Consider the following 13,856-nt stretch of genomic DNA (forward strand, 5'->3'; position numbering starts at 1 on the left):
GGGGAAGCAGTGACAGGGGGAGTTTCTTCACTCCCCCCGTCACCCGGCTCCATAGCAGTGCAGGCAAATATGGACGAGATCGTCCATATTGGCCTGCATGCACAAGCGACGGGGCACCAGCGATGAACGAGTTCAGGGCCGCGCATCGTTCATCGCTGGTGCCTCCACACTGAAAGATGTGAAATGCGACTTCCCAATCCCCATTGTAGGAGGCGCTACAGTGTTCAGTGTTTCGCCCGATAATTCTTGCTGTTATTATTACACGTGTTATGTATAGGTGAAAATGGGGAAATCTGTCTGTACCCCAAAAAAAGACAAACTAATATTGAATAACAGTCTATTAGTGTTCATAAAAAAAGGAGGGTTATGGGGTTTGTTGGCGCTGCGTACATAGGTACAATTATAAGCCAACAGCCACCTGGTGAAGAGGTAGCCAGCCTCCAAAAACGAGGAGAAATGGAAACTATACCAGGTAGGCGCTTGATAACAGGAAAATTTGATAAAAAATAACAATTTATTACACATTAAAAAAACAAATTGACACAATAAACACACAATTTAAAATAGATACTATTCAAAGGTTAGCTTGAATCACGGATAGTTATATCCAAGCTAACACAATTCATTTGTGAGATTGAGAGTCCCTGGAGTATGGAGAGAATGTGTTTAAGATGTAAATAATTGGTCAGATAACTTGCAGCAAGCGGAGACTCTCAGTAATGTTCAGTCAGTCTCATCGCTAAATCCGTTTGTTAGCAATAGGTAGATTAATGCTTTGTTGTATATAGCAAAGAGGCACCGGAGCCACGAGCCACTGCTATTAGTGTTCATGATAAACTTATTTGGGGTTCTTAAATTGTTTCAAGTGGGAACAGTATGATATCCCAGCTGTTGGGATTCCGGCGCTGGGATCCAGACAGGCGGCGGGCGCAGCATGGCCCCTTGCGAGCTCTCTGTGCTCGCCCGCTTCCGGCCCGTTGGGTATCAATTACCCCTCGGATGGTGGCATGGACCATCGCCCGAGTGGGGATTTCGGCCAGCGGTCGGGATTTCGGCCGCCGGTATTTCACTGGGTGTTGGGATTCTGGCTTCGGTCTCCTGATCGCTGGGATCCCAACAACCGGCAAATTGAATACCTCCCATTTCAAATGGCTGTTATAAGTATTTGTCTAAAACATTGAAAATAAACAATAGAAATAAAGTGTTTTTCTGCAAAATAAATGTTCTGTTTAAATTAGGGTGTATAAAAAATATCTAAGTAAATTTTTGTGTAATTTTAAGCCACACAAAATATTTAAAAAACACCTCTAAAATCCACCTGTACAGCACCTCCATGTACCTGTCCCACATCAAGTAACCCATTTCCCTAATTTTGCACATTTTCACCCCAAAAATGACATGTAATTTAATTATTATTAAGATTATTTAAAACATTGAAGTGCCTAAGTAATCATTAGTGAGGGTGTACCAGTGGTCCTGAACAATGTCCAAGGGCGTAGCTACTTTAGGTGCAGGCAGTGCAACTGCTATGGGGCCCAGAGCTGAGACGGGCCCACCTTCCCTGTCAAAATTACATATGTTGTACAATATACATCTTTCACCATTGGTAGATACATAGGGGCACTTACAAACCTTTACCTTGGGGCTACACTATATCTAGTTATGCCACTGGACCTGCTCATTGTAATGTGGAGGGCATTATACTGTTACATAATATAAACTAAAGCACTGTAATATGGCACACAATAAAGTGGAGCCACTATAGTGTGGCATAATATGAACTGTATCATAATGTGAATTGGGGATACTATGTACTGGCATCCCTACAATGTGACATAATGTGAATCAGAGCACTTCTGCAGTTCATAAAATATACTAGCACATTACTATGGGGCATAGCATTAACCTAGGCACAATTAATTAATTATCTATTTATTTATTTATTAACAGTTTCTTATATAGTGCAGCAAATTCTGTTGCGCTTTACGCCTGGACACAATAATAAGACAAAACTGGGTAATAACAAACAGTCAGGGGTAGGAGGGCCCTGCTCGCAAGCTTACAATCTACTATTATGGTTCAGAAAATGAACTATGGCACTTTTATAAGGCAAAAAATGAACAACTGCTGTGGAGAGGTATCTCTCTTGAAGCATTAGGACAGGGGCCCTTCATAATGTTGCTACGTGGCCCATTAAGTTCTGTCTACGCCCCTGACAATGTCCCAACATTTTTTTACCTTAAAATAGGGATTTTCTCCAACTTTACACCCACTCAGGAGGCAGAGAAAAAAAATTGCGTTTAATGCTATGGAGAATTATTGGGTGTGTCACCTGAATTAAATTGGCCAATAACCACTTTTTACGCGGAAACGGCTAATCACCTGCAATTGAAGTCACGCTCCCCTCTAAGAATACACTCTTCTCCATTTTCTAGCTTTTCAAAATATATGTTGTGCCTGGCAGAGTCGTGAGTTTGAGATCAGGCCCCGCCCATCCCTATTCACTGATATCGACAGTTATTGGGGCTGTTAGGTAATCTGCTTCACTTGTTTGAACCCTCAAGGGTTAACCCTTTAATAAAGTTTTCTTATCTAGGTTCACTATGAGACATACTGTACAACACTTTTATGGACAATGGGCCTTATTCAGATGTGGTTGAAGGAGGCATCGCAGCCGTTCCTTGGAAGCAGTAGTGATGCACTCGTTTGGTAATGCAACTGGAGGCACCTGATATAAGTAGACGCGTACTGCTTGCAATAATGATCCTTGATGTGTCCTAGAACACAGCATCGAATCACCTGCAATGCGGCTCGCTGCATGACCATGGGGATCTTGCAAGCTGGTCGCCACAGTTCCTACAAAGAAACCAGGAAATCTTTATTTTGACTGAGTTTCTGGCCTTGGAACAACTCAAAACTGCCTCCATTTTGGAAAGTGGAGGCCGTTGCTGCTCCCAAACAGCTGCAGACTATTCGTTGCAGGACCCATATTGCACATGCTGAAAGTGGTCAGCATCAGTTCTTTGCAAAGTGTGAAGCTCTTGCGTCAGGACCTGAATCAGACAATGACTAGACAATGTCAAAGATGCTGTAAACCTTCTAGTTGTCTTCACACTAGAGCACAGGTGGCCAACCGGTCAGAGGCAAAGAGCCAGAAAAGATACATAGGCAAGGGCAAGAGCCACGATCATCCGCACGCCGGAGGCGAGTGTGAAAAAATGGGGACGTGGCCTAGTTGTCACAAAGCCACGCCCCATTTTTGTGCGCGTGCCTTTCGGTATGACATTTGTAGGAGTGTGACCTTGTTTCATAAGCCCATTTAGTCATGTTGTATAGTCTCACATACATATAAAAATGCCAAAAAATGTGTGCCCCCACAGTGCCAGATACATATATGCCCCCACAGTGCAAGATACACATATGCCTCCACAGTGCAAGATACACATGTCCCCATAGTGCCGGATAAATATATGCCCCCAGTATCTGGCCCCACAGTGCCAGATACATATATGCCCCCAGTACCAGATACACATGTCCCCACAGTGCAAGATTCATATATGCCCCACAGTGAAAAAATACATGTATACCCCCACAGTGCCAAATACATGTATACCCCCACAGTGCCAAATACATATGCCCCCACAGTTACAAACACACATGTCCCCACAGTACTAAATACATATATGATCCCAGTGCCAGATACACATGCCCCCACGGTTCAAAATATGCCCCCAGTGCCAGATGCACGTGCCCACTGTGCCAGATATGCCCCCAGTGCAAACACGCATGCTCCCACAGTGCCAGATATGCCCCCAGTGTAGATACACATGTTCCCACACAGTGCCAGATATGCCCCCAGTGCATATACACATGTCCCCACAGTGCCAGATATGCCCCCAGTGCAGATACACATGTCCCCACAGTGCCTCCCACAGTGCCAGATATGCCCCCACATTGCCAGATGTGCCCCCATTGCTGATACCCATGCCCCCACAGTGCCCCCCCCCCCCAAAAAAAAAGTGCTGCTCCGCTGCTGTTGTGAGGGGAATGAGAGTGCAGCGTGCGCCTAACCTACCCCTCAGTCTCCGACAGCAGTGTCTATCTTCAATTTGGCGCCGGCCCGTGAGCCTATCAGGGCTTGTGGTCCGGCAGCCAATCAGGAGCCTCGCCTGCCGGTCCGCGAGCTCTGATTGGCTCATGGGCCGGCGCCGAATTGAAGATAGACACCGCCACTGGAGCATATCCCTTACACAAGCATCCATTGTATGTTTCCTGTGCCAACTAGGTTTTGGGCATGCTATAGACTGCCAAAGTTGGCACAAACCATATTTTGCAAGTAGCTGTAGTTTTGCAAGGGTTAAATAGACTTGGGCAACACATTTAACACTTTAAACCAACAGAGTGGTGACATTTAATTTAGCACTTTTTTAACACTTAAATTATTATTATGTTTTTTTTTACTAATACTACACCTTTCACCTGTGTAACACTTTAATACGTAGCTTTTTGCTTCTTTCTTATTAACACTCACTAACACCCTATCTATTCAGTGGTGTGCTGCCCTGGGGTGACTGGCTCTCGCTGTCTTGTTGGGGTCCCAGAATCAAACTTAGTGTTAGGGATCCACCAGAGACGAGGTCACCTAGACGCTGTTTGGTGGGCTAGTAGTATCTTTTGGCCAAAAAGTATACCAAGAACCTTGAATTTGCTCTATGTTACATTGCAGAGTTTATTATAATTATTCTGACTGGCAGTACTTGGTATTGGTGAGTGGGTATCGGCACCACTATAGAATAATTCAGGCTGATCTCCCAGTTATTGGAAAATCTGCCCAATAATTGCATTGTGTGTACTTATCTTAAGATTATACATTTCCCTATACTGTATAGTGTACCATATTTCCACTCTTATTTTTCCTTTTTCCCCCCAGTATTATAAACTTAAAACTCAAAGCCAAAACCTAGATCTTTAGAAAGGACCTACCTACCAGAACGCTAAGTCCCAGTATATAAAGAGAGCTCCTGTATTCACAACTTTTTCAATACCCTGACAGTTTGCTATCAATAAAATAAAACACAACTCAGTTTTATGGTTTAATTGCGTTTATTTTTATTTGATGTTATTGCATGCAGGAGACTGTGGGGGTATTTAATAAACAATTATCTCATAAACACTGGAAATTGTAGAGATGTTTGTTTAAAAAAAGAGATAAATATCTATTCTCCGTACCCTCCCACACCTGAAGAAGACATATTTATCTCTTAATTTAAACTAACATCTCCAGAAAACATAAATGTCAAATTTTCCAGCTTTTATGAGATAATTGCTTATTAAATATCCCTGTGAGCTTTCATCTTCTCACTATTACATACATGATGGGGACAGGACCATGCGGAAATGTATCGTCAGGTCCAGGCAGAGATGTGGTGGCAGGTCCACGCCGCTCGATGGTGGCCGGTCCATCCTGCATGGTGGTGGCAGGTCCACGCTGCAATATGGTGGCAGGTTCATGCTGCACGGAGGAGGCAGGTTCATGCTGCACGGAGGAGGCAGGTTCATGCTGCACGGAGGAGGCAGGTTCATGCTGCACGGAGGAGGCAGGTTCATGCTGCACGGTGGTGGCAGGTTCATGCTGCACGGAGGAGGCAGGTTCATGCTGCACGGAGGAGGCAGGTTCATGCTGCACGGAGGATAAATAGAGCAAAAATACCAGCGCTATGAGTTGTTTTGACCAAAGTATTGATAGGAAACAGTTGGATCAGTTAATCAGTATCTTTATTTTACTTACTGGGTATAAAATAATATTATTAAAACATTACTAAAAACCGTAATAGAGACTAAAATAGTCAATACAGCATATAAATAAAAAATGAGTAAAACATTAGTTAATCCTGTATGGCTCTGGAGTAATCAAAATATTAGGTTTTGCTGATAGGAACAGTACCTGCATGGTGGTGGCAGGTCCAAGCTGCAATATGGTGTCAGGTTCATGCTGCACGGTGGTGGCAGGTTCATGCTGCACGGAGGAGGCAGATTCATGCTGCACATTGGTGGCAGGTCCATGCTGCACGGAGGTGGCAGGTTCATGCTGCACAGCGGTTGCAGGTTCTTGCTGCACGGCAGTGGCTGGTTCATGCTGCACGGTGGTGGCAGGTTCATGTGGCGCTGTGGTGTCAGGAGCAGGCGGCGATGGTGTGCCATGTCCAATTTACGCAATTGTTCCAGCTTCATGCTGGACGGTGGTGGCAGGAGAATGCTGCCCGGTGGTTTCTGGTCGTTGCTGCGCGGTGGTGGCATGGCTACAGGAGGCAACATTGTCGCTTCTCACTGCAGATATGGCAGTAAACTGCCTGGAGGAGAGCTTATGTAGCTACAGGGGCCATGAGCCAGTGACATCACAATTGTGTTGACATCACAATGAAGTGTAGATCACATGCAAGAGAACAAGGTCATTGTCCATTAACTAACAATATTGCCTGGGGCTGTAGGCTTAAATGCATTGCTCAATACATGAACTAAAACGGCACTGTTTGTTAGATAATATAGTGAGTGCACAGCCCCTGGGATTTATATTTAAACACTGTGGTCACATACTGTGTAGCACCCCAAATATAGGAATACAGTAGGTGAGTGCCGTGGAATAGTTCTTTCTGTTTATTAGATTAATTTTTACATTAATCTTTTTGTGATCACATTTCCTCATGCACCCTGTTTAACTTTGTTCCGCCCCCCCCCCTTTTGCTGCTCCATATGTACAGCACTCACGCACACACACTTGAGCCGCAGCAGCACAATGTAATTGGTGGAGACGTCGCTGCATCTGTCCATCTCCTTCACATTGGATGGTCGTGATCGCTCCTTTCCTGCTCCTGGCGGGACTCTACATGCCGTAATGTGTAAAATGGGCTGTGGCCCCATTTTAAATGGGGGGGATGCCGTTTCTTGAACACAGCGCTAAAATGTCTACTTACGGTACTGCCGGAGACCTGTCTGTGCGCCGGGCAGTGAGTGTCGGGCAGCGGTGGCTGGGAGCGGATCGAGCCGCATGCGGAGGATGAAAGAGCCACATGTGGCTCGAGGGCCGCGGGGTGGCCACCGCTGCACTAGAGGATAACTGACTTTATCTGAGGCCTCCATTGTTAAATCCGCGGCTTATACACAAAAATGCTACTGTATGATAAATATTGGACCTAGAACCTTGTGAATCTTGAGCCACATTCGTAGATGCTTCTCGCAAAGGGACGTTGCTGCGTCTCTTTAACAACCTGGGTCTGTCTGGATACTTAATAATCACCCCCATCTGTACATCTGCCTGGACATAAAATGTTCTGCATTTTCTCACTTTAGGAGAGGGAGTGTTAGATGGATATAGCTACATACTGGTAGGTTTAAATTAAACGTTGTATGGGCTTTGCAGTATGCTCAAAAAAAAGTAATATGAGGATAGTGGCACAGTGTTTAGTATTGTTGCTTCACAGCCCTGGTTTCATAGGTTAATTTCCAACCAGCACCCTCCCTGTGTGGAGTTTGCACGTTCTCTCTGAGTTTGTACAAGTTTCCTACCGATTTTGCTCATCAGCTCGGCACACCAAAGCTAACGGTGCAAATGTTCCTTTAAAATAGAATATAAATCAGTAATGGTGGACGAAACAACTACGTATTCTTCTTGAAGCACAAAGAACTACATGCCAGGCCACCAATCCCGCAACTCCTCTGAAATATTGACAGTCTCTCTAGTGTCACATTGGAGAACAGTGTGTTACCTAATGATAGTACAGGCAAGCGTTTTCCTCTCTCTAAATTAAACGCACGGTCTTAAAAGCAATTCTTATGTGCAATTAATAAAAATCTATCAATTATTAATCCTAAAGAAATATATGAATAATTGATTGCTAGCTGGAAGCACACATCAGGGACTAGGAAGTAAATTTAACAGTAAGTGCCTGTCTGCCCTGCACGCCGGGTGAGCGGCATGTTACAACGTTGTATGTCTGCAGAGTGCTGGGTAATTTTGCATGCTGTGCAAGGCTTTGAAACCTGTATGATCACAGGGAAAATATCAGGGCTTGCTGAATAATATGTCTTGTTTCTCTCTGGCTGAGAGATTGTCAGGGTTGCTCATGCATCTTATGATCTTAAGGAGAAAAATGGATCATGTTTACAGAGGCTGTTTTACATTAGATGGGCTAGGCCAGTGGTTCTCGACCGCTGTCCTCAAGTACCCCCAACAGTTCATGTTTTCCAGGTCTCCTCACAGGATTGCAAGTGAAATAATTTGCTCTACCTGTAGGTCTTTTAAAATATGTCAGTGAGTAATGAATACACCTGTGCACCGGCTAGGTGACCTGGAAAACATGAACTGTTGGGGGTACTTGAGGACCGCGGTTGAGAACCACTAGGCTAGGCAACACATGGGTGTAGTGACGTGACCTTCACCTCAGAGCCCGATGAGAGACGGGGCAGCCGCCATTTTGGCTCTGTGACAGGGTTGCCCACAAACCTATTGCCCCTCCACGTGCCATGTTGCACCTGGGGCCCTCTTTATGGTGTGGCAGAGAGCTGTGAATGTAGCCACTGAATGTCCTGCTTTATAGTACCGATGCTTTTCCTATGCAAAACTTCGTTACTGGTAAAAGTAAAAAATCTGCATTTATTTTTATCTATTAACTCCTGGGGCATCTAACTGATTATAGGGCCCATTTATCAACGAGATTTAGCTATTTAAAACTCATTGCGTATGATAAATGGTGCTCCAGCCAATGAGCCCCTGTCATGTGTTTGAAAACTGAGCTGATTGGCTGGAGCACCATTTATCATACACAACGAGTTTTAAATAGCTAAAACTCATTGATAAATGGGGCCCCTATATTTTTAGAATAACCAGTGCCAGGTTTACCTTAGAACTACAGCACTCTTTCACCGTACTGTGCTGAGGTAACTTATGATAAAAGTCACAACTTTGCCTACAGGGAAATTAGGCAAAATGTTAAATTGACTTATTCATACTCGCCTTGTCTCCCAGAATGTCATGGAGACTTACATATTTTAAGGCGTTGTCCCGAATTTTCAGGATAGTAGGGACACCCTCTTGGATCCTGCTTTGTGAAGTGACCTTGATGAGCCAAGTAGCGTCATCCCGCCAGTCGTACCTACCCTGTGGACAAAGGTCCAAAAAGTAGGCAAGTGCTCTATTATTATTATTATTATTATTATTATTATTATTATTATTATTAAATGTTAATGATTGATTTCTACAGTCTGGGTATTTGCTGACTGGTAGAAGCCGCCATGCTAATCAGTCTTTTAGGACACACATCTCCTGAACACAATGGAGGCAGTCTTTTTGTCAGCAATGAATATTCATGAGAATGCATACTAGAAACCAGTTCAATTCCTTATTTATTGCCACATATTGGGAGTTCTTTTAAAGTGGTTGTCGTCGCAATAAACTCTGTCTTGTTATTTTCTTAGTTTATCATGGTAAACTGAATAGGATCACTGGTCTGCAGAATTATACATACCTGGTTTGATGCATTTAATCAGACCAGCCATATTAATTCTATAGTCATCTGGGGTTTTTTTGCCGCTCATGGGTGGTCATTCCGAGTTGATCGCTCGCTAGCAGTTTTTAGCAGCCGTGCAAACGCTATGCCGCCTCCCACTGGGAGTGTATTTTAGCTTAGCAGAAGTGCGTACGAAAGGATCGCAGAGCGGCTACAAATATTTTTTGTGCAGTTTTAGAGTAGCTCAAAACCTACTCAGCACTTGCGATCACTTCAGACTGTTCAGTTCCTGTTTTGACGTCACAAACACGCCCTGCGTTCGCCCAGCCACGCCTGCGTTTTTTTTTAACACTCCCTGAAAACGGTCAGTTGACACCCAGCAATGCCCACTTCCTGTCAATCACTCTGCGGCCAGCAGTGCGACCGAAAAGCTTCGCTAGACCTTGTGTGAAACTACATCATTCATTGTAATAGTACGTCGCGCGTGCACATTGCGCCACGTACGCATGCGCAGAAGTGCCATTTTTTTGCCTCATCGCTGCACAGCCAACGAATGCAGCTAGCGATCAACTCGGAATGACCACCATTGGCCCATGTTACATTAGAAATGTTATAATCTGATGCTATGGAGTGTTGTGGAGTCTGACTCTCCCACTGCTGTAGGTTTCAGTAGTGTCATTTTATAGTCTGAATTTATTTCTGCCCATTACCCTGCTCATTGATAGGACACGGATTTATCCCACAAACACTAATTACGTCCTTCTCAATGTGTATTTTGTTTGCTTGTTTTACAGAATAAAGCAATTACGGTGCGTGTAAGAAACTTGTCAGATACGGTAGTTGGCCTTGAATCATTTATCGACTCTCAGAGGGAATCCAATCCATTATACAAAGACTATCATGGTGAGTTCCGTTGTCGTCAGACTTTTGCAATGATTGTGGAGCATATACGGTGTACATTAATGCCAGGGTCACTGGAAAGTTCCTGGACAGGAGTAGGCACAACTCATCACTATAATTGCCAACATCTCTAAAAGTATTTGTGGTTCTTTAGTAGCTACCATTGACCTGCAAACTTTCATTTACAGTATTGTAAAGACTTCACCTAAAAATAAACGTTTGTGTACTAGTTATATTCATAAAGCTTAAAAGAGATGAGTTCAGCATCCCAAATGAGGGGATACCGGCAGTCATGCGACTGACGTCGGAATCCTGACACCACTCGGAAGACTGGCTGCCGACATCCCAGAGGTAAGTATCGGAGACACTGTTCAGGTTAGGGGCTGGGGGTTTAGGATTAGGCATTGAGGGGGGGTTTAGCCTAAGTCATCACTCCCCGAGTGTTAGCCCTAGCCACCACCCCCGGAGTGTTAGGGTAGGGTGAAAAAATACTTACCTGCTCCGATTTCCAGATCTTTAATGTCAGGATGCCGGTGTCAGTCATGTGACCGCCGGCATCCTGACAACCAGGATAACATACCGAACCGGCTTTGCTTTTCTACACGTTTCTCTATACAAAATATACCTTGGAGCCTGAGCATTTGCAGTTCATGTCCATAGCTCACTCACTGTCATGTTGCTCTACATAAATGATGTAGCGGAGAGTCATAGGTGAACAATACAGCACTGCTCCTGCATCCTTGTACGCAGCTGCTGTGCTAACATATATAAAAGCTGCAGAAGGCGTGTTAAGAATAAAAGATGCTCACTGCCGGCTTCTGTATTCCAAAAGACGCTGCATCGGATCAACTTCGTGAACACCGGACATCTGAGTAGCCCTCAGGTTATTCAGGCTGTCCGGTGAAATCAGATGTCCGGTGAAATCGTGGTGCTGGAGACACAGTCACTTTCTTCTGGTACGCCCCCGTTTAAAAGAATATTTTCTGTGGCAGGACCCAAACATCAGCTGCATGTCCAGCAACTTTGCTCTGCACGCAGAAATCGCTTTTGCGTCCACCTGTGAATCAGCCCAGTCATCAGGTTTGAACTGAATAGCAGATTATGGCCCCCATTTATCAAGCCTTGGAGAGTGATAAATAGCACGGTGATAAAGTACCAACCAATCAGCTCCTAACTTCTATGTCACAAGCTGTGTTTGAAAAATGACAGTTAGGAGCTGGTTGGCTGATACTTTTATCACTGTGTTATTTAGCACTCTACAAGGCTTGATTAATCTGGGCCACTGCGGCAGATGTATTAAGGCTGGAGAAGTGATAAGTAGCCAGTCAGCTCCTAACTGTCAATTTACATATTCAGCTGATTGGCAGGTGTGATATCACCTTACACTTATCACTACTTTATCACTTCTCCAGCCTTACTACATCTGCCCCAATACACTGAAACTGCACTACTCTGTTCAAAACACTGACATGGTGACACAGTCCCGGGTGTATACAGACATCCGAATTCACCTGGCCACCGCACATGTAAGAAACTGCAGTACAGGAAAGGCACACTTCGTAATCACAGCTTGTAGCTGCTAAATGGTTACAGATAGGATAGGACTTATATTGTATTGAAGTAAATATTTACAGTGCATCCAGAAAGTATTCACAGCGCTTCTTTTTCCCCACATTTTGTTATGTTACAGCCTTATTCCAAAATGGAATAAGTTAATTTTTTCCCTCAAAATTCTACACACAATTCCCCATAATGACAACGTGAACATTTTTGGGTGATTTTTTTTCTAATTTATTAAAAATCAAAAATAAAAATAATTCACATGTACATAAGTATTCACAGCCTTTGCCATGAAGCTCAAAATTGAGCTCCGGTGCATCCTGTTTCCACTGATCATCCTTGAGATGTTCCTACAGCTTAATTGGAGTCCACCTGTGGTAAATTCAGTTGATGGGACATGATTTGGAAAGGCACACACCTGTCTATATAAGGTCCCACACTTGACAGTGCATGTCTGAGCACAAACCAAGCATGAAGTCAAAGGAATTGTCTGTAGACCTCTGAGACAGGATTGTCTCGAGGGACAAATCAGGGGAAGGATACAGAAAAATTTCTGCTGCATTGAAGGTCCCAATGAGCACAGTGGCCTCCATCATCCATAAATGGAAGAAGTTCGGAATCATCAGGACTCTTCCTAGAACTGGCCTGCCGTCTAAACTGAGTGATCTCAGACTGAGGCGACGGTTCATCTTTCAGCAGGACAGTGACCCTAAACACACAGCCAAGATAGCAAAGGAGAGTGGCTTCAGGACAACTCTGTGAATGTCCCTGAGTGGCCCAGTCAGAGCCCAGACTCGAATCCGATTGAACATCTCTGGAGAGATCTGAAAATGGCTGTACACCGATGCTTCCCATCCAACCTGAGCTTGAAAGGTGCTGCAAAGAGGAATGGGCGAAACTGCCCAAAGATAGGTGTGCCAAGTTTGTGGCATCATATTCAAAAAGACTTGAGGCTGTAATTGCTTGAAAAGGTGCATCAACAAAGTATTGAGCAAAGGCTGTGAATACTTATGTACATGTGATTCCTTAGTTTTTTCTTTTTAACAAATTTGCAAAAATCTAAAAAAAAAAACATTTTTCATGTTATTATGGGGTAGAATTTTGAGGGTAAAAATTAATTTATTCCGTATAAGGCTGTAACATAACAAAATGTGGAAGCGCTGTGAATACTTTCCGGATGCACTGTAACTGCCAAAGTTAAATATAGAGTAATAATGCAATAAACCCGTGTTTTACTCTTCTTAAAAATTCTGTAACCTTTTATAAAGTATTGTCCACTGTCTTTTATGCTTTTCCAACGTTAATTTTTAAAGTTTTACTTCTGTATTTCTTACAGGACATGTCAGGGTTATCCAGATTAGAGTTAGCTTGGCTGCACTCATATATAACTTTAAAAAAGCATAGCAAATCATAACAATTTGAAATTAAAAATTTAAAGCTCTATGTAATTAATTGCACCTGTCTCCCACATAGTGGTGACAGCCATTTTGAGGTCTGAGCCAACACAGACACTACACCTTTCCATTTTCTAGGCTCTGGTAACATCTCTTGGCATAAAGCATGCTTCTTACCTCAGTCATGCTGCGATTATGTACTTGGTTCATATGAAATTGAAAGGATACATTATCTTGTATGTTGATTCAGCTGACGAAATGGCTGCCTTCCTATATATTGATGACATTGTTCCATTTACAGATGATGCCACCCTGTGCTGTCCAGATATCTTCCCTGTTTTTCTCTCTCCCTGTTCCAAAAACCTTGGTACATTGTTGTTATTTTACTGGGGGTAATTAATATATTAACGTTATTTGGAGGTGGTCTAGCATAGTAAATAACACCATATTAAATTAATGGACACTTTGTAATTTTTTGGAAAGTATGACTAAATTTTGG

General features: G+C 43.5%; 1 protein-coding gene across 3 annotated transcripts in view; it reads left to right on the forward strand.

Moving 5' to 3' along the window:
* Window positions 1-13,856, forward strand: part of ELP4 (elongator acetyltransferase complex subunit 4) — a 563,638-nt gene that overhangs the window by 363,884 nt on the left and 185,898 nt on the right. For all 3 annotated transcript variants that reach the window (XM_063944452.1, XM_063944453.1, XM_063944451.1), the window contains exon 8: window positions 10,298-10,406. In XM_063944452.1, coding sequence (XP_063800522.1) covers window positions 10,298-10,406 — 109 coding nt within the window. The remainder of the gene's footprint in view (window positions 1-10,297; window positions 10,407-13,856) is intronic.

This window comes from Pseudophryne corroboree, chromosome 11 (assembly GCF_028390025.1).
Source record: "Pseudophryne corroboree isolate aPseCor3 chromosome 11, aPseCor3.hap2, whole genome shotgun sequence".
NCBI classification, from domain to species: domain Eukaryota; kingdom Metazoa; phylum Chordata; class Amphibia; order Anura; family Myobatrachidae; genus Pseudophryne; species Pseudophryne corroboree.